This window comes from Globicephala melas, chromosome 6, assembly GCF_963455315.2.
Source record: "Globicephala melas chromosome 6, mGloMel1.2, whole genome shotgun sequence".
NCBI classification, from domain to species: domain Eukaryota; kingdom Metazoa; phylum Chordata; class Mammalia; order Artiodactyla; family Delphinidae; genus Globicephala; species Globicephala melas.
In genome coordinates this window covers 13,307,538-13,331,807 of record NC_083319.1, presented here as the reverse complement: position 1 = coordinate 13,331,807, position 24,270 = coordinate 13,307,538, and the positions used below count along the sequence as shown (strand labels likewise).

Sequence of the window (24,270 nt, the reverse complement as noted above, 5' to 3'; positions counted from 1 at the left end):
GGACCCCAGCGGGGCCAGGAGTGAGCGCTGGCCTCAGCAGCCGGTTCCCAGGCCAGCGGGGCAAGGCCGGGCCTGGGGAGGAGACGGCTCCGCTGGATGTTCTGGGGGGGCGGGGGGGGGCTCTCTGCCTTGTCTGTGTCATGCTGCCTGATTCTCAGGAGCTCAGCGCCCTCCCCCTGACTGTGCCCCGGGACCTGGCTTCTTCTGCTGTGGGCACAGCTCCCTGGATCTGCCTGGCTGTGACAGGTGGAAACATGGTTGGCATGTTCTGACCGACTCCAGAGTCCACGGGTTCTGCCAGCCCTCAAGTGGGCACCTCCTCCGTGGAGACCAACCTTGTCCAGGATTTCTGCCCCGTCCAGGCCTGGTTGTGGCTGTAGGCAGTGGCGTGAGACCACACAGGCATGCAGGTGAGAGGCCAGGTCTCGGGGTCACAGGCCGAAGGGCTAAAGTGGGCCCTCAGCAGGGTCTCCTGCCCACCCAGAGACACCCTCTTTCTTCCTTACACTTCAAGAAATTAGGGGCTTTTTATTGCGTTTTTGTTTTTAGGGGGGGCTTTTTGGAGGCATCCCAGAGCATTTGGCTAGATGTAGTTTGTTTGCAGATGGGGGAAACTGAGGCCTGGAGAAGGTAAGAGATTTGAGTGGTCAGGGGAAAAGAACAGAGAATGGCCTGCAAAATCCCTGTCTCGTTACCCCAAACATCAGGAGCGTCATCTCCCCTAGAAACGTCAGCCTTGATGCCGGTGTGTAATCCTTAATCGGCCTTGTTCACAGCTGTGTCCGCGCTCCTACAGGGGTGTCTGGCATGAGACAGTGACTAGAGCAGACAAGAGGATGGGGACCGGCATGAGTGACTGGTGTGGTCGCTGGCGTTGACTCCTGTTCCCCCGAGCACCTCCTTGCCTTGTCTCAGTTGACGCTCTGAGGAGCCCTGGGAGGAAGGCATGTCAGTTCTCCCTGCTTAGAGATGGGGAAACTGAGTCCTAGAGAGTGGCACGAGTTAAAAGTACTCATGGTTGTGTGTTTTATAGGGAATGGAGACTAGATTTGCTCCTACAGCCGGGCACCCTTGGTGCTAGGGCCTGCTGCCCTCCTGCCCGTTCCCAGCGGCAGGTGTGTGGGCTGCGTGTTTATCCCTGGGGCTTAACTCCGCTGCCTGCCTGCCTGTTATGCCAGCAGCCCCCAAGCAGCGCGGGCAACGCCTCCTCGACATGTCTAAAAGAGAGCTCCCAGCTCCTGCTTGCATGCCTCCAGAGACAGAGTGCCCGCTCCTCTAAAACCAAACCAGGCTGGCCCATTTGGGGACAGTGTGACTGAGCTGGAATTGGCCTCTCCTGGTCCCAGCCCTGCCCTCTGGGGGCAGGCACGGCAGCTCCCTCTGCCCCTTGAGGTTTGGAAGGAGATTCTGAGCCTCTTACCTTCCAGGCTATCCAATCCCACTCTCAACTCTCCCCACCCGTAGCTGGGAACATCCTCCCCGTGTCATATAGAGCTTTTTAATTATCACAAGTTTTATTTTCAGGTCTCCTCCCTCCTTGAAATAATAGGGAATTTGCTAAACTTTTGTGTCGCTAACCTTTTAAGAGAAAAAAGGACGGAGTTGAAAAACAGCTCATGGGTTGGCTGGAAGGCTATCAGATAAGGCTGTGGCCCAGGAGCCAGGACAATGTCCCGTTGTTCCTGGCCCCCGCCCTCACAGTGGGCTGCTCTTGGTGCCTGGCTATATCTCCAACAGCGGCTCCGCCCGTGCCTGTGGCGTGCCCACATTTCCCGGGCTCCTGGGTCCTGGGCACGGCTGCCCGACCCCAGCCAGCCCCGCGGCTCTTCCACCCGACCTGGAGCGAAGCGGGTCACGGCAAGCAGGTCAGCTGGCTGTGGCCCTGCGTGGCCGCCTGTGGGCAGAGGGGAAGGCGAGGCTTGGGCGGACAGCGTTAGGCTTGGAGTCTGCTGAACGGGGTTCCAGTCCCCCTTGGCCACTTGCTGCCTGTGCGATCTTGGGCACGACACCTGGCCTTTCTGAGGTGCGGTACCTCAGTCCTGATGGGTTCTCATGAGAACTGGGTAAGGAGACAGGTGGGAAAGTGGTGTGGAGTGGGGCTCAGCCACCCGGCCCGGGTGTGAGCACTTGTCTGTCTGGAGAGACCAGGGACAGTGTGATGGTGGCAGCATTCGGACTGGGCTTTGAACACTGACAGAAAAGGCTGTTGTCGGGCAGAGAGTGGAGGGAAGGGTGGGACGGGTTCAGGAAACAGCCTGGGCAGAGGTCCCCCCAGAGGGAGGGAGTTCCTGCTGGCCTGGGACCCGCTGGCGAGGAGAGTCTAGGTCCTTTGCCAGGGTGTGGTGTGGCAGGGTTGGAGTTTCGGGGAGGGCTCAACCCCAGGGTGAAGCACTGAGACTTGATTCTCCGTAGGCTGTGAGGGGAGCGCCGAGGGCAGGAGTGACATCATGTTGGGCAGAGGGGCCCATCTGGTGGGAGGGCACTGCCCCCCAGGCCCTGGCCAAGACCTCTCAGAGGCAGAGGAGGTCAGGGCAGGCCTCCCTCCCCTGTGGCCTTGGCTCTCCTGTCTGTGACCTGAGAATCGTGGCACCACCCCCCCTCCCAGGAAGTGTGAGGATTCCATGGCATGGAGGACGCAGGTAAAGGCCACCTGAACAGCTGGTCCAGGTCAGGAAGGGGGACTGCAGGGGACATGGGGCCTCTAGTGACTGGGGGGCTGTTGAAGGTCTAGAGCATCAGCTGGGTCTGGGACGGTCTCGGGAGGATGCGGCTGTGGTGGAGGGTGCAGCCACAGAGGGTTGGATGAGCCCCTGACCTTGGGAGACATGGAGGGAGCGCCCCATACCTGGACAGATCAAGAGCAGGGGTGTTTCTTGGAGATTCTGGGCAAGCACCAGGGTGCTGCTCTTGGGAACTGGCCATGCGCAGGCGGCTGCCCCGAAGGCCGGCGCTTTCTCCCACTAACAGCGTCTGAGGGACCAGGGAGGATTGTCCTCATCCCAGCTGACCTCCTCCCCCTCCCCCAGGCTTAGCTGACCTCAGCTCCTGCGGTGTTGGGGCTTTGATCCAGGAACTCTGAATCTTAGCGCTGATCCAGACCCAGCCCTCCCCACGAGGAGCCCCCTTCCTGGTAAGGAGACAGCTCTGTGACAGGCCTTCCCAGCACAGCCTAATGAACGTTAGGGTTTGGGGTCGCTCTCTGCCCTGGGAGTCTGAGAAGGCTTCCTGGAAGAAGGGGCTCTGATGCTGGGTATTGAAGGTTGGATAGGACAAGGGGATTTCTAGGTGGAGGGAACTGCCTGTGCCTGGAGACCTGCCTGAGGGAATCATGACCCCTGGGGAAGAGGAGCCCAGGGTGAGGTGGGACAGGCAGATGCACCCCGGCCAGCAGGGCTGCAGCTGAGCCCATGTGGTCTTGATGGGAAACCCCCTCTTCATGACTCCATCGCCTGGGGGAATGCCTCTCCCCGCAGACCCTCTCTCCAGCACTTCCGTGTGTGCGTGTTACCATTTATTGCTATTTGAGACAGAGTCCTTCTTTCTCTTTCAGATGAGGAAAGGGCCCCTGGGGGGGTTGGGGCGCGAACAGGGGTCACTTCAGGAGGAAGCTGAGACCCTGAGCCGGTCACCTGCCTTCCCTGAAGCAGGCCTTGCAGGGGTCCGGTGGGCGTCCTCCTCTCAGCCTTGTGAGGATTCAGCCAGGTGCTGTGTGTGCTCTTTCCTGCGGGCACAGCCCAGGGCGAGCCTGGCCCAGGTAAGGAGGGCCAGGCGCGTGGAGCCCACAGCACTGCCGTGAGACCTGGTTCTGTGGCCTCTCTGACCCAATGTGGTGTCCCTGGCAGGGTTGTGAGGAGGAGCTCAAACCTGGGCTGTGGGGATAACCTGCGCGAGCAGAGGTCCCCGCGACGGATTTTGTCTTCCTGGGTGCCATCTCGCCAAAGACCGAGGCTCTGGTCCCCAGATGCCGCAGGAGGTCCCCGGCGGGGCCGTCACAGACTGAGCTGATCACTGGGCGAGGCTACACAGTGGGTGTGTTGGGCCAGCTTCTCTTCCCACCCCAGCCTCGGGACAGCAGAGGCCCTGCATACGATGGCGATGGCGTCAGAGCACAGACCTCCACACCACAGAGGGCAGCCATGAGCGGGACTCCCAGACCAACCTGTGTCCTCCTTCCAGCAGGGGGCCTCGGGCAGATGCAGGGACTGCTGCTCCCTGAGCCCATCTTACCTTTCTGTGAAATGGGTAGATGAGTGTTCCTGGCAGAGTTGTGTGCAGTTGAAAGTGACCAGCTGGGTGCCCTGGCCAGGTGGAGGTGGGCGCCCGCCAAGCTTCCTGGGTAGGGGCACCGTGCCTGCTTGCCGCCCTCTTGGATCATGGTCCCTCCTGGGACGGGCTTCTGGCCCAGCCTGGGAAGGCAGGAGCTGGAGGTGAGAAAGGAAGTGCCCAACAATGCTGGCTGCAGCAGAGGCGGGCCGGGTCGAGGCCTGCCGTGGGTGATTGATGGGGCAGGAGTCCCTGCGGTGGAGTTTTAGGGGGTGCTGTGCTGTGGGCCTGCGACAGGGCTGGCTGACTTCCTGGAGGAGGTGGATCTTAGGCTGTGAGGTGGGCCTGCTGGGTCCAGTGACCAAGTGACCATTTTCCCTCCCTGAGCCCGTCATCTATCTTATCAGTCACTGCCACAGGAGCAGTCCCCTCTGCCAGGAGGTCCCACCCTGCAGGGTCACAGCAGACCAGCTCCCCTCTGGGCCCAGAGCTGCATGTCAGGGCCTGATGAATAGGTGCCCCTTTCTCTCCCCCACGAGCCTTGTGGGGAGCTGGGGGCAGGTGGACTCCAGGCTGAGCGAGAAGGATATGCGTCTGCCTGTGTGTCAGAGAGCAAAGGCCCACTAGCCCTGCCCCATCATAGGGCAGTGGTCAGAGCCTGGCCCTCAACTCCACTCCCAGAAGCACCTGGGAGATCTAGGAGTAGCCACTGGGCCTCCCTGGACACCCCCCCGCCCCCCGCAGTGAGCTTGGGCTGCAGGGGTGGGTGCGGCCCCTGCTTCAGATCCTCCCAGTTAGAGAATCCCTGGGGAGGTGGGGAGGGTCAGGGCTGCCCACCTGTGGCCAGAATGCCTTAGCCATGAGCTTCCCGTAGTCCTCCATTCTGTCAGGAACCTTCCCAGTGAGGCCTGGGCCAGTTGGGGCCTGCTTGTGGGCAGGATGGTGGGGAAGGAAGAGGAGGGTTCTGCAGCCACAGGTTCCGGGGTTTGGCTGCTTTGGGGTCTGGCCTGGGCCCGCTGGGCTCCTGGGCTGTAGAGCGGAGGCCCCTCTCCCTGGGCAGGCCCTGTCTGCTGAGTGTGCCTCTCTCTCCTCTCCCCAGCCGGCTCGTTCAGGTGCCCCAGGCAGGAGGCGGTGCCGCAGCCTGCCAGCTCCTCCCTATGTAGAATACTTCCTGGGTGCCCGCTCCACCCGCCCCAGCTCCCAGCATCTTACCTGGCAGGGCTTTCCGGGCTGGGCCAGAAAGCAGCCTGATCTTGATCGGTGGGCTGGGTTTTCAGCCCTGGACAGCGGGCCTGGGGGCTCTGGGTCTCAGCCTTTCCGAGGTGGGTGATTTCCCCGGCAACTGAGGCAGGGCATCCCTTGCACTGAGGTATGGAGGGAGGCCCAGGGTGGAATCTCAACAGAGTGGATGGCACACCCAGCCACCACATTGGTCAGTGCCATGATGGGGAGGAGGCTGGGCCGTTCGAGCAGGACGTGGAGGGTTTGTCACCGGGAGAAGCCTGTCAGCACCTGGCGTGGCAGCAGCAGTGCCTGTGTGCGGTGTGGTCTCCCAGAGAGGGTTCTGGAGGAGCAGAGGCACCACAGCTGTGCATGCCAGTGGCCTCGGGCCTCGAGTGCGTCCTGGGGAGGTTTGGCTGGGTTCTAACCTGACTTTAGCCTGCCTCACAGCTTCCCTCTGGTCCGCTCCCCTGGGAGCGTTCAGGAGTCCTGCCTGAGGGCATTGACTCGGCTCCAGGGATCTGAGCCCTGCTCTGCGCCGGCTTCATGCTGGGCATGCTGGGGGAGCCCAACTGGGTCTCCTGGGTTGGGCTGTGAGGTCCCCAAGAGCTGGGGTCCCGGTTCCAGCCCTGATTCCCATGCAGTGCCTAGCACAGGACAGCATGTCAGGGAGGGCTGTTGCCATGGAGAAGTGTAGGGGCCAGAGGGTGGCCTCTGTCAGCCTGTGAAGCCCTCTGGGCAGGGTCTGTTCGGCTCATCTCTGGATTCCTGGGTCCACACATGGTGGACCTCAGGCCCTCTTACCACAGGTGGTTATGGAAATGGGTTACGGGGTGTATGTGCCCTACAGGGAGGTCTGTGGTGGTCCTGCCAGGCCTCACTGACCTGAGAGAGGGTCTTTGGCGAGACAGGGAGAGATGATGGCCTGAGCCTTGGACCCGGAGGCCAGGAGCTGAAAGGCAGAGGGTGTTGGGGGAAGGAGGTCTGGGTGAGCTAAGGCCAGGGTTTGGACTGTGGACGTGAGTAGGGGCGAGGCCTGCCCAGCCTCTCCCGGGGTGGTCTTTGCAAGCCTGGCTGGTCCTCTGGCTTTTCCTGTGCCCCGGCTGTGGGAGGGGGCCCAGTGGGGCACTGCTGTGTGTCCTGTTGACTCTGGAAAGGGACGTTTGCCTTTCTGAGGTGGACTCTGTCGAGCACCGGAGCAGATGCCGTCTAAGGCGCTTTCCACGTGAAGTGCCGAGGAAACTGAGGCTCAGAGAGGGGAAGTGACTTGTTTAGGGCCACGTGGTAGGTGAGCAGCGGGCCCAGGTCCAAGACCAGGTCTGTCAGAGCCAGTCCTGGTCCAGGTTCCATTTGGGCATCAGGTGGAGTGAACTACCTGTGCTCTTTGTGCCTGTGCTGGACCCACTGACCCTGGCCTGACCCCCGAACCCCAGCCTGTGGACCCTGACTGAGTCTCAGCTCCTGGGCACCGTGCAGAGATGGCTGCATCCCTTCTGTTTTGAGCCTCACGGTCTGTAAGAAAGGAGCAGCAGAGTTCCCGGTGCTCCTGCATTGCCTGGGGCCAGTGGGCGGAGTGGGACGGTGTACAAGAAAGGGTTCTGTCGGCAGTGATGTCCTGGACAAATGTTGGAACAGGGCAACTGCTTCTGTTTTGGATGGGGACTGGAGCAGAGGGGAGGGGATGGGATGGTGAAGGCACCAGACCCCCAGAAGGCTGCCTGGGTCAGGTCCGCTCTTCTCTGTGGGTCTCGGGCTGCTGAGAAGCCAGGTCCAGCCCTACCCTGCACCCAGTGCTGACTTTCAACTCCTTACCTCCCCGCCGGCCACCCCCCACCCCCGCCACTTAGGGGCTGAGCCCTTTACCCAGAGTCCTGCCTTGGAGCAAAGGGACTGGCTGGTCTCTGTGACTCCAGCACCATGATGTCGCCTCCCCCCAACTCTGCCTTACGACAGAAAGGACCGTGGGAGTTGAGGGGAGTGATTGCCTCCAAATGGGGGGTTCTGGGCAGGCTTCCTGGAGGAGAAGGGAAGGGAGGGGACAGGGCAGGCCTGACCTGACGCACCCTGCTGCCCTCCCCCCAGGTCCCATCTGATGCCGAGGCTGAAGGAGTCTCGCTCGCACGAGTCCCTGCTCAGCCCCAGCAGCGCGGTGGAGGCGCTGGACCTCAGCATGGAGGAGGAGGTGGTCATCAAGCCAGTGCACAGCAGCATCCTGGGCCAGGACTACTGCTTCGAGGTGGGTCCTGCCGCAGGGGCGGGGCGGGTACTGGTGTCCTCTTCCCGCGAGGCCAGGTCTCCTCCAGACGCCCGCCTGGAGTGCTGCATGGCCTCTGCAGGGGCCAGGCTCTTTGGGACAGCGGCCAGGATCTGTCATAGCTCTTGCCTCCCAAGAGACCAAGTGGAGCTGGGAGACGGGGGCTTCATTCCTGCTCTGTGGCCTCCTTGGAGACAGACCAGCACTGTCCCCCATGCTGGGAAGTGCAAGAGGTCCAAGTGGGTGGAAGGGAGTTCAAGGCGTATGTGGAATGGCTCAAGCCCCAGAGCTGGTCTCGAGGCCTGCTCACCCCTCCTGCAAAACCACTCCAGTGCATTGTAGGGCAGTGGGGAGTGTCCCCTCTTCTGGCCCTGTCCCTGCCTCTGCGTGGTGAAAGCCAGAATCTTTCCTGCCCCGGCGTTCTGTGACCCAAGGTTTGAGAGCAGAGGGTCAGCCACCCGCCCTGACAGGGCTGTTACCGAGGATCACCTGTCCAGTGCTTCCCTGTAGATGGGGAATCTGAGGCCCAGTGAGGGCAAGACGATGTCAAAGGTCAGCCTACAAGCCTGAGGCCAAGCCAGAGCCAGGGTAACTAATGTAGCAGGTGTTGCTGGGAGTTCCTAATTGCTTCTCTAATTATTCATGTTCTCTTCCCACCTCTGTTTCTGGGAAGCTTCCCACCCCCAACAGTCTTGCATAATTAGGAGAGCTTTCTGACAGAGGTACGACCCTGGGACTAATAGGGCAACCTCCCGGCACCCCCAGCTCCAGGGGAAGAGGAGGGTGGTGCCTGGCATCTGTCCTAGCCCTGTGCCCACTGGGTGCCGTTTCTGGTTCAGGACTCCTGGCCCAGCTGGGCTCCTTCTGGCCTCCGACTTCTCTGCCTGGGGCGGGCTGAAGATGGTGCCTGCCCACTGGTCCACAGCAGGGGGTGCTGTGGCTTCTGAGACCCGTGAATGGCTAGATAAGGCGTCTGGTTCCCTGGTAGAGACCTCGGCGTGCTGGGGACAGCGGGAACAGGGCAGGAACAGCTAGGGCTGGGCTTGCTCACCCGGAGGAGACCAGAAGATGGGCGAGTCAGACAGGGAGGGGAGGGTAAGGGTTCCAGGCAGGACCCCAGGGCCCAGCACACCCAGACAGCCCAGTTCTCAGTGCTCTAGTCTGGCCCCAAGTAGGTTAGCCTTCTGTGACCGCCATTGCTGTCACTGTCACTTGGCAAGAGAAGCGTCATCAGCAGGTGTCCGCTGAGGACCAAGGTGACCCTCGTGCCAACCCGTGGTTGTCTGCTAGGTGCCTGTGGCTCCACCGCTAGAGGGAGACTTGGGTGAAGCCTTGCTCTCTGACTCATGCGGGGGCCCGTGGCCTCTGCCTCCCACCATCTCCAGGAGAACGAGGTTGGACTCAGAAAGATGCTTTCCTGTGGTCAGAGGGCACCGAGGCAGGGGTGAGGAGCCAGGACCAGGCACGGGGCTGGGCCACCCTCCTGTCACTGTCTTGCTCTGGGACCACAGGTCTCGGTGCACCGCCCGCAAATGAGAAATATGGGGGTCGTTGTTCTGCCTCCTGCCTGGGGCTGAGGTGCGGTCAGACCTGGCAGCCGAAACTCCCCCAAGTCCTGGAGGTCCTCCATCACGCCGCCTTGCTGCCTTCCCGTCCCCGTGACGCTGTCCTGCCCGCCCCCCACAGGTGACGACGTCGTCGGGAAGCAAGTGCTTCTCCTGCCGGTCAGCGGCCGAGCGGGATAAGTGGATGGAGAACCTGCGGCGAGCAGTGCATCCCAACAAGGTGGGCCTGTGTCCGCTGTCCCCAGAGCACGGGGGGTGGAGGCTAGACTCCGAGCAGAGCACAGACGCCGACGTGAGGGAGAAGGCGGAGGGGTCTCTGGTGTGGCCTGGGCTTGGGGGTGCAGGCAGCCTGCGTGTAGGCAGGGCCCACGTGGGCCATAGTGCTGGGCTCTGAAAGAGGCTGACCCGTGCTGGGGGCCTCAGCCTTCGAAGCTGCACACTGAAGACGCTGGGCCAGAGAACTGAGCACTGGGGTTTTGGGTGCTGGTGTCCATCTGCCTGGAGCTCTTGACCCTCTCCCCCACCCTGGCTGAATCCTGCTCATCCCTTTGAGTCCAGCTTCGCTTTCTGTTCCCTCCTCCAGGCGAGCGCCGCCGGCCCAGGCTGGTGCCCTCCTGTGTTCCTACTGCCCCCAGGCTTCTCCCAGAAGGTTCCTGGGACCCTGACTGTCATCGCTTGCTTCTGTGTCTGCCTCCCTGGCCAGCTTGGCCTGGGCTGAGTCCTGGTCGCCATGACATTACTAAGGAAGGGCCTTAGTGATGGTCTTACCTCTAAGTGACTTTGCAGACCAGCAAACTACAGGGGAGCCAATAAGCGGCTGCCGTGTACCAGGCATTGTGCTAGCTTCTTGCTCTGCACTTGGTTTTAATTCCCAAGGGAATAAAAAAAGGGAGTTGAGGCTTAGATGGTCACTTGCCCACGGTCAGTGAGCTAGGGCGAGGTAGAGCAGAGATCCAGCCCCATAGCCCCACAGCCGTCAGACTCCAGAGCTGTCCCTCGCCCGGGGCCCGGTCCCTCCAGGCTCCAAGAGCTCTTCCCCGCTACGGGCTGGGCGATGGGCAGGCGGCTGGGCCCCCAGTCACCGCGGCCCCCCTGTGCGTGTGTGCAGGACAACAGCCGGCGCGTGGAGCACATCCTGAAGCTGTGGGTGATCGAGGCCAAGGACCTGCCTGCCAAGAAGAAGTACCTGTGCGAGCTGTGCCTGGACGACGTGCTGTACGCACGCACCACGGGCAAGCTCAAGACTGACAACGTCTTTTGGGGCGAGCACTTCGAGTTCCACAACCTGCCGCCCCTGCGCACCGTCACCGTCCACCTGTACCGCGAGACAGACAAGAAGAAGAAGAAGGAACGCAACAGCTACCTGGGCCTGGTGAGCCTGCCCGCCGCCTCCGTGGCCGGGCGGCAGTTCGTGGAGAAGTGGTACCCGGTGGTGACGCCCAACCCCAAGAGCGGCAAGGGCCCCGGGCCCATGATCCGCATCAAGGCGCGCTACCAGACCATCACCATCCTGCCCATGGAGATGTACAAGGAGTTTGCCGAGCACATCACCAACCACTACCTGGGGCTCTGCGCCGCCCTCGAGCCCATCCTCAGCGCCAAGACCAAGGAGGAGATGGCATCGGCCCTGGTGCACATCCTGCAGAGCACGGGCAAGGTGAAGGTAGGTGTGTGGGCCTCAGGCAGGACCCCACCTCATGTTGCCCCGTGGGAGGCTGGGTGACGTGCTGGATTACCTACCGGTCCCCATGTCCACGTCATGGATTTCAGCTCTGGTGGAGGCACTGGTCACAGCCAGGTGAGTTTCTGAAACCCAAGAGATGCATCGTGGAGGGTGGGGACTTCGTGCTCCTTCGCCATGGTTGGAGCTGATCACAGAGGCGGGGATGGAGCCCCTGGACCGGAGCACACCTTGCAGTGAGGAAATGGGTTTAGGGACTTCACCCACTGCCCCAGAGGGCTGGCCCCTCCCTGAGGCTCGAGGCGAGCAGGCCACGAGGCCCACCTCTGCCGGCACACAGGTCCCAGCAACCCAGACACACACGTCCAGTGAGGTGTTGAGTTTGGGACACATCCCAACAGGTGACCGTCAGGGTGCAGGCCGCTGTCCGAGCCCCAGACTCCCCCGTCACTCCCAATTCACACACATGGGACACAGTCACTATTGCAGCTGTCTGTTTGACAGGCAGCCTGCCACAGCTACAGCCGTCCCCAGCTCCAGAGTCTCCAGGAGTAGAGCTCATCTAAAGCCCTCCAGCAGGCCCTACTTCAGGGCCGGGGCAGGGCCCCTCTCGAGGCCTTTCACCTGCCTCCCCCTGCCAGACCACACCTCAGCCCCACCCACCTGGCTTTGGAGACAGGTAGGCTCCTTCTGGAAGGCTCCACACGCCTACCTGCCCATCGCAGTGGAGTGTGGTTCTGTGGGCCTCGAGGGCACATCTCCCCCTCTCCACCCTGCCCCCTCCCTTGGATGCAGTGGAGAAGGGCTGGACGTGGGGTCCGTCCACACTGCAGAGGCCGTGTGTGCTGGCCCCGGGAGCTGGGCCTCTGCCCTCTGGACGTGGTGTGGTTTGCGGCCTGTGGTGGGGGTGAGGGACTGCCCTGGTCAAGGTCCTGAGCCCTCAGCCTGGGCTTGGGGAAGACACGGGCGGGGCCGGGCCTCAGGTCCGCAGGCAGAGCCCAGGGCACGTGCTCCATCGGGGCCCTTATCCTCTATCTGTTCCCGGAAGGCCCTGGCCTCCTTCGGGCCCTTCAGAGCCCCTGCCTGTTGGGCTCATGGTGTGGGACCAACGCAGGAACAGGGAGGGGCGCTTTCCCGGCATGGGCCCCTTGGGGTCCGGCACTCGGTTCCTCCGCCTTGTTGGACCACCTTCCCCTGCCCCCAGCCTCCGACCTACCTGGGCAAGGCTGCATGTGGGACCATCTCTTAATTTCTTGCTTAGCAGTGGGAAGGGGGCTAGAAACTAAGTGAATGGAAGCCGTGCCTCCGGGGGGAGTTCCGGGGAGGCAGCAGGGCTGCAGCAGCATCCTCTCTGTCTCTGTGTCTGTTCTTCCAGTACGTGGCCCCCGAGGGCTGGGCTGGCCTGGGAGTCTGACTCCGACCTGAAGGGACCTTTGCTCATACTCACAGCTGAGACAGAAGAATCAGGGTGCTTATTGTGGAAGGAGGTGGAAGCCAGGGCTGCAGCCTCCCAGTGGGCCCTTAGGTGGGGAGAGCAGTAGGTAGAAGGATAGGAAGTAACTCGGGCTGCTGGCGTGACGTTTGTCCAAACTCTGACCTCTTGGGCACTGATGGGTGCGATGCCTCTCGAGAGCACGTGACGAGGGCCCTGCAGTCCCGGGGGAGGGCTATGTGAGGGGGCACCTGGCACCTTCTCCTTGCCGTCCCCCCTCCCCTCAGTGCGAGGGGAGGAACAGGGCCTGGAAACGAGACTCGGGCCCAGTGTGGCCCAGGTAGCTGTGTGGCCTTGGACAGGTCCCTGTCCTGTTCTGTGCCTCTTCCCCCTTGTTGGGTCCTAGCTCTAAGCAGAGCCCCTCCTCTTCCCCACCTGGGCCTCGCGCCTGCCCTAGGAGTTCAGGAAGCCCTGTGGGCAAGAGCAGAGCAGTACACGCAGTACTTACCTCTGCTGTCGTGTGTTCAGAGAGGGGGCCCTGGAGGTCCCTGTGGTCAGGAAGGGGTCCTCAGGCTGTGTGGTCCCCGGAGAGGCCAACTGCCACTTCCCCCCAGCCCCTCCTGTCTCTCCATTGGCCAGCCAGCCAGGTCTCCGGGACCCAGAGTTCGGTTCTGTATTTCAAGGGCCACTTGTGATTCCAGAGGGGCCCAGAGTTGTGCCCATCGGAGTGAGGAATTTCCAGAGCTCCAGAAGCCCTGGCCCGCACTGGCCAGTGCAGCCTCTGTGCAGGGCGGCCCCTGGCCCGACTGTCACCCTCCTCCGGGTCTCCGACTTCCTGCCTCCTGCCTGCCCTCCCCCCCATCCCCCAAGTCACAAGGCTGGCCGTGGGCGTGAGGAGGCGCAGGCTCCAGGGAGGAGTTTCCACCTGGGTGATGCAGCAGGTTCATCGTGCAGCCTCCCTGCAGTCAGGAGGGAAGGCGTGGGCTCAGGCTCCCTCCTGGGGTCTGCCCGTGAAGCCGCGCCTGGGGCTGAGAGGCTGGTGGGCCGCCTTCCCGCCCAGGCCGAGGTCGGTGCTCTCTCCATCTGAGCACTGGCTCGCTGCCTTCCAGGGCAGCCGGACTGCCTCTGCCTCTCTCTCGTCCTTGCCTGTGAGGCTGCACAGGACGAGCCCATGTCTGGTGTGGGAGACCCCGTCAGAGTAATGGGTGGACAGTGGCAGCTGCTTGTGCGAGGGGCAGAGGGCAGCCCATCTGTCCTCTTCGACACTGATGGCGCTGGGTGGGGGAGTTCTGCTCCCGTCACCCCACCAGGCCTGGGCAGGGCTGAGCAGGGATTTGAGTTCCGCGGGTCCGGCTGTGATACGGGGGCCCATGGCTCCATGCAGCATGCTCTTGCATCCCTGATCCGGTGCCCAGCTCTGATGTGGCCATGGCTAGACGTCCCCCCTCATCAGGCTGCCCTGCCCTCACTCCCAGGCAGCCCCCACCAGTGGGTACCAGTAGCTTGGCAATGGAGCAGCCTCGAGGAGTAGGGGCTCCTGGCCAGGGTGTGGGTCTGGAACCCTAGGGTCCTACCTGCCGAGTCTGCTCAGGTCCACTCTCCTCACCTGGCTCCACAGGACTTCCTGACAGACCTGATGATGTCGGAGGTGGACCGCTGTGGAGACGAGCACCTCATCTTCCGGGAGAACACGCTGGCCACCAAGGCCATCGAGGAGTACCTCAAGCTGGTGGGCCAGAAGTACCTGCAGGACGCACTGGGTAGGGCGTGTGGGCCGGCCGGGGGCAGAGGGCAGAGGCGGGGCAAGCTCGCCAGGTCCTCACTGCCCGCTCCTGCCCTCTGGCCGCAGGGGAGTTCATCAAAGCGCTGTATGAATCGGATGAGAACTGTGAAGTGGACCCGAGCAAGTGCTCAGCCGCTGACCTCCCCGAGCACCAGGGCAACCTCAAGATGTGCTGCGAGCTGGCCTTCTGCAAGATCATCAACTCCTACTGGTCAGTGCTGCCTCCGTGCCCTTCTCGGCCTCAGCTGCCCAGGGCCCCCCACCCCTGCGTCTCCCCTGTCCTTCTGCGTCCTTCTGTGCAGGTGCCTACGGAGTGCTGGGCTTTGTTCCCTCCGGACAGCTCTGTGAGCGGCTCTCGTCCATCTTCCCCGACTCACGAACGGGAGAGCTGAGGTTTAATAAGGAGAGGAGAGGGGACACGCCGGCACCTCACACGGCTTCAGAGTGGGCCTCTGGGATTGGAAGCCACCCTCTGCCTGACCCCGCTGAGTCTCGCTGGGCTGCCAGGCCCCTGTCCTGGTCCTTTCTGGGCTGTCAGACGTAAGCAGTGTTCCAGAGCGTACAGGCAGGACGTGGTTTGTGCAGTGGTGAGGACCGGACCTGGCAGCCCATCGCACATGCTTAACAGTGGGCACCAGCTGGTGCTGTTGTAGGTGCTGGGGCTGCCCAGGGAGCCAGACTGACAAGGCCCTGCTCGGGCACCCACCTGGGGTGGGCGGATGGCTTCACCTGGGACTCCTCACCTGTCCGTAGGAGCTGGTGCTCACTTCACAGGCTTGTGATCAGGCCCAGCAGGGGCCTGTGTGGGTGCCTGGACACCAGGTGTGGGCCTCCTGCTGGGGCTGTAGAGGACAAAGGAGGTGGATTGGGCCTTAACTGGGACAGAGGTCCGCGGGCTCCTGGCAGCCCCAGAAAGGAGCAGAGGTGTGCTGAGCCGGCCGCTCGTACAGGACCGCGGTCAGGGCCAGAATCAGTCCCGGGGCCGCTGAGGAGTGCTAGCCTAGCTCCAAGGCTAGCGTCCCAGGCATGGATGTCTGGTGGCGGCTGACCTGGTGCCGAGTACAGCCTCGTCACTGTCCAGGGGACCGTGCCGCCAGCCCCAAGCAGTGGGTATATTTTCACACTGGAGGAGCTGCCAAGGTTTCCTCCTCGGTCACTGCTGCAGCTCAGGACCTGCATCCCGTCCCCATCCAGGTCGCTCTTCTGACCCCATTCCCGCCCCCTGACCCCCAGCCATACCTCCCTCCTTTCTTTGATCATGTTCTTTCCCGGCCTGGCCTGTATCTGGCTCCCCTCTGCAACCCTCCTTCAGGTCACCGCATATGGTCGGCTCCCCTCTCCTGGGCACCCTCGCTCACAGCCCCGCTCCCATCAGAGTGCCTGATTGTGCCTGGGTCCAAGTCCGTTTCCTGCACACACCCTGAGCGCCCTGGGGGCAGGCAGATTCACCAGCTCAGGCTGGGCATACAGGAGGGCCCGGGAATGTTTTGCTGCTCCCGAAGGACAGGCAGAGGCGGGCCTGCTAGGTGAGCGACAGCCTTGGATCTGGGCAGAGGGAGTGGCCAGAGCCAGTGGGGTGGGCGCCTCCGGCCCAGGGCCCTCTGGCCCAGGGCTACACAGGGTGCTCACCTGGGGCCAGCCTGGACTCTTGGGCTGAGCTGAAAATGAACCCTGGCACCAGGGGAAGAGGGGCAGCCAGAGAGCCTGAGCTCTGGAACACACTTCCCACCCTTGGGCTAGGCTGTGTTTCCACCCTCTGCCCGCCTGTTCCCAGGGCGGACCGGGTGTGGGACACAGGGAAACATAACCACGGACAATGATTTTCTGTTTCCTCTTTCTGGCGTTTGTAGAGGCCCAGAGGCACCTCTCCGTTCTGAACAAGGCTGTTGATAGATGTTATCACTCAGCGCCTGCCCCCTGCCCAGTCCTGTGCCTGGTACTTCAGAGGCCAGGACTAAAGGTCACCTGCCCTCACTTCCTCTCTAGCCACGTCCTTGTTGGTTCAGCCACATTCACTGCCAGAGTCTGCCGGGCTGGGTGCTGGGCTTGTTGGGCAGAAGCTTTTCAAGCTGATCAAAGCCTCTTAAAGTCTTGGGGGGGTCCCAGCCTTAAGATGGCTCTGAGCTCGGCAGGGCAGGCCTTGTTCTTAGTGTGAGAGTGAGGACACCGAAGCCCAGGGAGGGCCAGGCCCTGGGTCAGAGCACCCTGAGCTAGTGACAGAGCCAGGTGGACTCTGGCTTCAGGGAGCGCCCATCTTCTAGGGTGAAAAGATAGGAAGGCCACTTAAAGCTTGGCCTGGTGGGGCCTCCCTGTGGCGGGGGGCGGGGGACGCCCAGAGGAGATAGCCCCCAGCCAGGTGCCGGGAACGTGGCCTGCACTCACCGGGTCCGCCTGGGGAGGCCACTGCCTCCATTTCCCTCCCCACTGAGAAAGTAGAGAGCCGTGTCCTCACCCTGTGGTTAGTATCCAGCCATCTTCTTGATCTCCCCGAGCTCTGCTGAAAACCTCTAACTCTATAACGTTATTTGAGTGAAGGGAGTAAGTCTCAAAAGGCAGGGATGGGAACCAAGGAGTGGTGGTCTGTTCCTCCTGTGTTTTCCTCACTCTCCCCTAGGCCCTGATGCCTGCCGTGTGGGGAGGGGGGTGAAGCCCTCTGGGAGCTCGCCCTCACTGCCGGCTCCCCCGTGCCTGTGTCCCACCCCACTCAACCCCTTGGGGAGAGATCCACCTGACTGCGGCCCGGGCGGCCCTGCTCCTGTGCCTGCCCTGTGCTCTTCCTGTGCCGGCTCACACAGCCCTGATCGTGGAGCAGGCCTGGAACTCGGTTCCATTGGACCCAGAACCGGGTCCCTGCTCTGCCCCCTCCGGTCCCGGCGCCCTGCCTGACGGCCGGCCCCCCCCTCGTGTGTCCCGGCACAGTGTCTTCCCGCGGGAGCTGAAGGAGGTGTTCGCCTTGTGGCGGCAAGAGTGCAGCAGCCGTGGCCGGCCGGACATCAGCGAGCGGCTCATCAGTGCCTCCCTGTTCCTGCGCTTCCTCTGCCCGGCCATCATGTCGCCCTCACTCTTCAACCTGCTGCAGGAGTACCCCGATGACCGCACCGCCCGCACACTCACCCTCATAGCCAAGGTCACCCAGAACCTGGCCAACTTCGCCAAGTGAGTGCCACGTCCCCCGACGGCAGGGTCCGCCCCAGAGCTGGGCCGTGCGGCAGGCCAGTCCCTGCTGTCCTCAGTCCTTCCCCGCACCCCAGCTCCCCTACTGAACGTACATGCCGCTGTGGGATGTTTCCGTGTAATTTTCAAAGGGGAGAAGACAAGCTATTTTTTCCTTCTGCTGCTTTTTTTTTTTTTTTGGCGGTACGCGGGCCTCTCACTGTCGTGGCCTCTCCCGTTGCGGAGCACAGGCTCTGGACGCGCAGGCTCAGCGGCCATGGCTCACGGGCCCAGCCGCTCCGCGGCATGTGGGATCCTCCCGGACCGGGGCACGAACCCGTGTCCCCTGCATCGGCAGGCGGACTCTCAACCACTGCGCCACCAGGGAAGCCCCCTTCTGCTTCTTTGAATGAACATTTTATCATAAGGATTCTCCCATGTACTTACCATTCATACGCTTGGTTTTGAAATGAGTGACTAATATGCCTTTGAGGGACAAGGGCCTGTGTCTCCTGAAGCCGACCCCTGTGGTTGGGCACCCGGCTTGCTTCAGATTGTCCTTATCTAAGGCTGCCAAGGACGTCTTTGCTAGTGAAGCACTTCAGTGTTCTCGCTGTACCTTAGAGGGAGTGGGTGGAAACGGAAGGGCTGGGTCATCAAGGCGCTCTCAGGAGGTGTGGATGGAGCCCCCCTCTGGGCCTCCTCTGGGCCCGGCCTGCCCTCCGGGAGACAGCCCTACAGCAGGGGAGAGAGCGGGTGGAGGTGGGCACGCGGACTCACAGGAGGGCCCTGCGCTTCTGGAGAGGAGAGAAGGAGGCTTCCTAAAAGACGTTCTCCCCCAACTGCGTGTCAGGACGAAGGGCAGCCGGGGCAGACAGGCCCGGGAGGGACCAGGCACTGTGCAGTCCCTGAGTCAGCAAGTACCAGGCTGGGGGAGGTGGGAGATGAGACCCAAGAGGAAAGCAGGGGCTTTTGAAGGCCAGGCAGGGCCTTGGAGCGAGGGAGAGGGTGAGAGTCCTGCAGAGTTCAGCCTGACAGCAGTGGGGCCAGGGGGTGGAGGGGGCGGGACTGGCAGGCGAGAGGCTGGGAGGAGAGCAAAATTACGCTTCTGGTAACAGCAAAGGGATGGAAGTATTGGGCCCGGGAGGTGACGATGCTGGAGGCACTGCTGCGAGGTCACGGGGTGATTAGAAGGTAAGGTCAGCAGCCTGGCCAGCGGTGGGGAGGCACGGGGAGAGCTGACCACGGCCGGGCTCCTCGTGCAGCTCTCTGCTGGGTGGTGGCGTCTCCCCTTGGGGCAGGGAGCCCCGGAGGAGGGCGCAGGTTCGGGGTGCCGGAGATGACCACAGACCTGGCCAAGCTGAGGACGAAGGGGGAGGTGCCCGTGGTGGAATGTGTCTGAAAGCTCAGGAGAGAGACCTGGCCGGGCATGGATTGAGAGTCGCCTACGCACCAGGCCATTGCCGTTTGGGGGAAAAGAGGAAGGAGATTGTGACTGCCAGTGAATGGGGAGTGAGGGCCACGGAACCTTCCAGGTCCTGTGAGAAAAGGCCCAGAAAGGGTCTCTAGCCTTAGCCATGAGGGCCCTGAGCCAGAGTGGATTGGCTGGCTGGGGAGTAAGTGGCGAAGGGGGGCTCCTGGGCGGGGCCCAGGGCACTCACCCCATCTGCTCGGCTCCAGGTTTGGCAGCAAGGAGGAGTACATGTCGTTCATGAACCAGTTCCTGGAGCACGAGTGGACCAACATGCAGCGCTTCCTGCTGGAGATCTCCAACCCCGAGACCATCTCCAACACGGCCGGCTTCGAGGGCTACATCGACCTGGGCCGCGAGCTCTCCAGCCTGCACTCGCTGCTCTGGGAGGCCGTCAGCCAGCTGGAGCAGGTGCCTGTGCACCGGGCTGCAATGGGCGGAGGGCGGGCCGAAGGCCACCAGAGCTGCCTCAGGCCGCTCCAGCTCCCAGAGTAGCCAGGGGCTCAGAGGGTTCGCCTGTGCGGTGCAGATCAGCGGCCCTGCCGGGCACCGGAGCCCGAGGGTCCAGCCCAGGCCCTGTCAGCGCTGGGGATCTCGGGGCCCACTTCCTCGGTGGGGAGCGCCGTGTTCCCGCGGCAGCCCCTGCCCAGGGGAGCTCGCTCTGTACAGGGGCTTCGGCTGTGGCGTAGTGGATGGAGTCCACTGCTGAGGGTGTGCTCCCTGCCTCCGACAAGTGTGATCAGGGTTAGCTGCTTCTCTGAAAATGTCCTTGCTCTGGGTTTTAAGGCCACCGATATGAAAAAGAAGACTGAAGATTCCACACCTCCACGTGTCAGGCAGGAAGTTGCAAACCTTTCCAGAATTGCCCTTGGCCATCAGTTGAAATGGTTATTCCCTAGACATCTCTGACATTGCTGCAGCCACCGTGGCCTGGGTTCCACTGTCCCAAGCAGCCCCAGCTCGCACAGTGAGCAGGTTCTTGGCAGCAAGGGCTGGGCCTGCCAGGATCCACTTCCAGAACATCTGCTTTCCAGGGCTCTGTGGGACCATCTTACAAAAGTAGCTCCTGCTGAACGGGGACTGGAAGGTCCCTAGGGGTGACCACCTAGGGCGCTCTGGTGTGTAGCCTTCTAGGTACATCTGTGCATGTGTTAAGTACACACACAGGTAAAGTCCTTTCCCTTTCTGTTAAAGTGAGAACTTTGCGTGCAGTGCTGCATGCGTTTCTCACTCCTCCGTCATCGGCATCTTTTCACGACAGTACGTGCCACACCGCCACTGTGACCTTTCTAATGGCACAGACTGTCCTGTCATGTGTCTGCACCATTTAGTTTACTGGACGCTCAGATTAGGCCCAGCTTTTAACTACAAACATGCTGTTGCAGTCATTTCTGCTCCTTTATGTCCGTTGCCCTTTGGCTCCGAGAGACCCAGGAGGGAGAAATGGAAATGAGGGCCAAGGGCTTCTCTCCCTCCACTGCTGCCAACACCATTCAGTCTACGGCCACCACTTAACTGAGCGCCTGTGCCCTGCCACCGTCTTCCATGTCCGCGCAACCAGGCGGGAGCTACAGAAGTTGCAGTAGGATTGAAAGTCGAGCTGTTTGCCGCTCACGTCTCTTTTCTGTTGACTACACGAGTTTTCACACTTTCTTTTTGCACAAAGCCCTAGATGGAAGCTGGGGCATAAGCCAGGGGAAGGCAGAGTCCCCCGTCCCCAGCCCGGAACGCTTAGCACCATCGGTCTAAACCAGGATAGCGAGGTTTAGCCAGCCACTGTCTGCCTGACAGGCGTGTGGTGGTGCCTGCCTGGTGCCTGGGCCGTTGCCCCTGGGGCTCAGGTGTCAGAGTGGGTCAGGGCCCAGCCCACCCGGTGGAGTAGATGACATGGGAGGGAGCCATCCCCAAGCCAAGCCTCGCAGGTGGGGAGGGTCCGGGATTCCGTGTGGCCTGTCCTCTCTGGGGGGGAACTGAGGTAGGACAGACTGGGGTGAAAGGCTTGGACTAGGTTAGCGTTTCTCCCTGTGGGCCTCGCACCCTGTCCCAGAAATATGTGGGGAGCTGGTAAAAACGTCATTTGCGATTTCTGGGCTCCCTACCGCATCCCAGACCTGCCGGATCTGACCTGCATGGGAGGGCGGGCCTGCATTTCTGACTGGCTCTTTAGAAGTTTTGAACACAGTGGCTACAGTGCACTTGGCCTCCACAGGCAGCCCCAGTGGGTCACACCTGCCTCTTGCTGTGTTTTTGCAGAGCATCGTATCCAAACTGGGGCCTCTGCCTCGAATCCTGAGGGACGTGCACACGGCACTGAGTGCCCCAGGCAGTGGGCAGCTTGCGGGGACCAACGACTTGGCCTCTACGCCCGGCTCTGGCAGCAGCAGCATCTCAGCGGGGCTGCAGAAGATGGTGATCGAGAACGACGTCTCCGGGTAAGAGCCGCCGGGCATGCTGGGTGTTGCGGGGTGCCTGTTCAGACAAGGCGCAGCCACCTGCAGTCTCATGTGGGGTGGAAGGTACCTGCGCTGGCATTTATAAAACAAGCTGAATGAGACTCGGGTGTGTTTTTCAGGCCCTAAGTAGTGAAGTTCTGTTTGGGAAAAATCAGGAAAGGCTTCTTGGAGGAGGTAGTGCTATAGTTTGGAGCTTAGGAAAAAGTAATAACTCCATTGGTGGAAAAGGTGTTCTAGGCAGAGGGACTAGCACAGATAAAGGCCTGGAGAAAGACAACCCATCTTTTGTTGAAGAACAATTACTGGTCCCAAACACTTCCACATCACTGGGTTGTATGTGTTTCCTGGACCTGAATCAGAATCTCCAGAAGTGACGCTCCAGGGTGTGTGTTTTCAGGAGGAGCTCAGGTGACTGTAAGGCTTAGAGACTGGGAGCCTGGGAAACTAGAGAGGTGCTGAGGCCCAGCTCTTGCTCTGAGCCCCCAGCCCTGGGACGAGTGCCCAGTAAATAAAACAACAGTGGAGGGGGAGGCAGAGTGTTCTCTGAGTGATGACATCAAAATGAGGACCTTGGCGTTTACAGTGAACTATTTATGGCGCAGTTGTACCCTCGCCTCCTCCACCAGGGCCATCTTGGACCAGCCAGTGAGGATGAGGCTGGAGCAGCAGAGTTGGGAGCTCTCTGGTTCTGAAATGGTGGCAGCAGCAGGCTTTTAGCAGGCGAGGGCGTTGAGATCAAGGACCTGGGGATGTGGTGCGAGGGACTGGAGGCCCAGGGGGAGGCGGGAGATGCAGAGACCTTGATGCCCCTTCTCGGGTCCCTCTAAGTCTTGAGGGGCTGTTCATACAATCTTCCAAGTGAGGCAAAGCAGAGATTCAGGTGGGGAACACACCTTAGCCGAGTGGTGGCTCGAGAGGTGTCCGGGCACGTGGGTTCTCAGGAGACCTGACCTGGGCGTGTGGAAGGACGGCCCAGGCCCATGGCTCGTCTGGGTTTCTCCCAGCTCCACCTGCTGCCCTTGTCCACTTCCTCTCGGCCCACAAGTGCCGTGGCCCTGAGTGGCCGCTACCTGCCCTGCCTAAGTCCCATCACCTGGGACTTGGCACTTGCTCACCATCCCAGGCTAAGCCAACTCCTTTCTAAGCCCATGTTGAACCCCCAAGTTCTTGCTGCCTCTAGCCCACTCAGAGCCCTGTTCACCCCCGCATTCTTCCCTCCAAAGCCCACCTGGCTTTGTGCCTCCTTCCAAGGAGTCGGCTTCCAGGGAGGGGCCAGGGAGAGTCTGGGAGTCCGGGATGGGGGTGAGGGTATGGCCTGCCACGGCAGGTGCAGGCCCTCCCCGCCTGAGTCACGCCCGGAGGAGCCTCCTCTGATTCCTTGCTTCTGCCGGAAGCGCCAGCCCCCGCCTGCCAGTCAGACGGGTGGCAGCAGGAGGCTGCAGGTGGAGGCTTCTCTCAGCACAGGCCCCCACCTGGTTACCAGTGTGACTAGGAGCGAGAGGGAAGAGGCAGAGGGAGCCCCCGTGGCTTTGAAGCCCTAGTTCTCGGTGCAGGACCCTGGGATAGCAGAGAGCCACTGCGGGTTTGGATTTAGTCAGAGGGCTTTTCCAGAACACTTCAGGCCCCAGAACCTACTGTCCCAAGATGCAGCTGAGCAGGGAAAGGGCCTGCCAGGCCGCCTGGCCTGACCCTGGGAGTGCGGGTCCCTAGTGCAGAGGTTCCGTGCTGGAGCAGCCGTCAGCCCCTCGCCCTCGTGGTGGCTTCTGCCAGGGTCAGCTGCCCGGGCTGTGGTTTGGTTTTGCAGCTGCGCCACTGGGCCCCGGGACTCTCCCACTCTCACTACCCCCACACCTCCTCCCCTCCCCTGCCTTCCCTCTTCTCCCCTCCCCTTCCCCCCACCCTGGCTCAGGCCGCCGGGTGGGCGGCAGGTTGGCGGGGGCTCTCGGTTGGGACCCGCCTTGGCCGCATTCACAGTTCTTCTCTTCCCCCTTCTTTCCCTGTGTGTGCTTGTCTCCCTGCAGTCTGATAGATTTCACCCGGTTACCGTCTCCAACCCCCGAAAACAAGGACTTGTTTTTTGTCACAAGGTCCTCCGGGGTCCAGCCCTCACCTGCCCGCAGCTCGAGTTACTCGGAAGCCAACGAGCCTGATCTTCAGATGGCCAACGGTGGCAAGAGCCTGTCCATGGTGGACCTCCAGGACGCCCGCACGCTGGACGGGGAGGCGGGCTCCCCGGCGGGCCCCGACGCCCTCGCCGTCGACGGGCAGGCACCTGCAGCTCAGCTGGTGGCCGGGTGGCCGGCCCGGGTGGCCCCAGTGAGCCTGGCAGGGCTGGCCACGGTGCGGCGGGCAGGCCAGACGCCGAGCACAGCGGGCACCTCGGAGGGCGCGCCGGGCCGGCCCCAGCTGTTGGCGCCGCTCTCCTTCCAGAACCCTGTGTACCAGATGGCGGCCGGCCTGCCGCTGTCTCCCCGTGGCCTTGGCGACTCTGGCTCCGAGGGCCACAGCTCCTTGAGCTCCCACAGCAACAGCGAGGAGCTGGCAGCTGCCGCCAAGCTGGGAAGCTTCAGCAGCACCGCCGGGGAGCTGGCGCGGCGCCAGGTGTCGCTGACTGAGAAGGGCGGGCAGCCCCCGGGGCCGCGGCAGAACAGCGCCGGCCCCCAGCGGAGGATCGACCAGCCGCCGCCCCCACCCCCGCCGCCGCCTCCCGCGCCCCGCGGCCGGACGCCACCCACCCTGCTGAGCACCCTGCAGTACCCGCGGCCCTCGAGCGGGACCCTGGCGTCGGCCTCGCCCGACTGGGCTGGCCCCGGAGCCCGGCTGCGGCAACAGTCCTCCTCCTCCAAGGGCGACAGCCCCGAGCTGAAGCCTCGTGTGGTGCACAAGCAGGTCAGTACTGCCGGCGCCGGGGGCGGCCTGAACCCGTGTTGCGCTGCTCCTCCTGGCCGTGTCATTGCCACCTGCACCCGCTGCCATCCCATGCTGAACGATGCC

At 62.3% G+C, this 24,270-nt stretch overlaps 1 protein-coding gene across 13 annotated transcripts in view; it reads left to right on the top strand.

Moving 5' to 3' along the window:
• Nucleotides 1-24,270, top strand: part of DAB2IP (DAB2 interacting protein) — a 194,820-nt gene that overhangs the window by 158,903 nt on the left and 11,647 nt on the right. For 10 of the 13 annotated variants that reach the window (XM_060300510.2, XM_060300513.1, XM_030858783.2 and 7 more), the window contains 9 exons: nucleotides 7,567-7,720; nucleotides 9,425-9,523; nucleotides 10,412-10,966; nucleotides 14,035-14,176; nucleotides 14,266-14,410; nucleotides 17,119-17,355; nucleotides 19,033-19,234; nucleotides 21,077-21,255; nucleotides 23,298-24,165. In XM_060300510.2, coding sequence (XP_060156493.1) covers nucleotides 7,567-7,720; nucleotides 9,425-9,523; nucleotides 10,412-10,966; nucleotides 14,035-14,176; nucleotides 14,266-14,410; nucleotides 17,119-17,355; nucleotides 19,033-19,234; nucleotides 21,077-21,255; nucleotides 23,298-24,165 — 2,581 coding nt within the window. The remainder of the gene's footprint in view (nucleotides 1-7,566; nucleotides 7,721-9,424; nucleotides 9,524-10,411; nucleotides 10,967-14,034; nucleotides 14,177-14,265; nucleotides 14,411-17,118; nucleotides 17,356-19,032; nucleotides 19,235-21,076; nucleotides 21,256-23,297; nucleotides 24,166-24,270) is intronic. The other 3 variants (XM_060300508.2, XM_030858782.3, XM_060300511.1) reach the window with 2 other exon arrangements.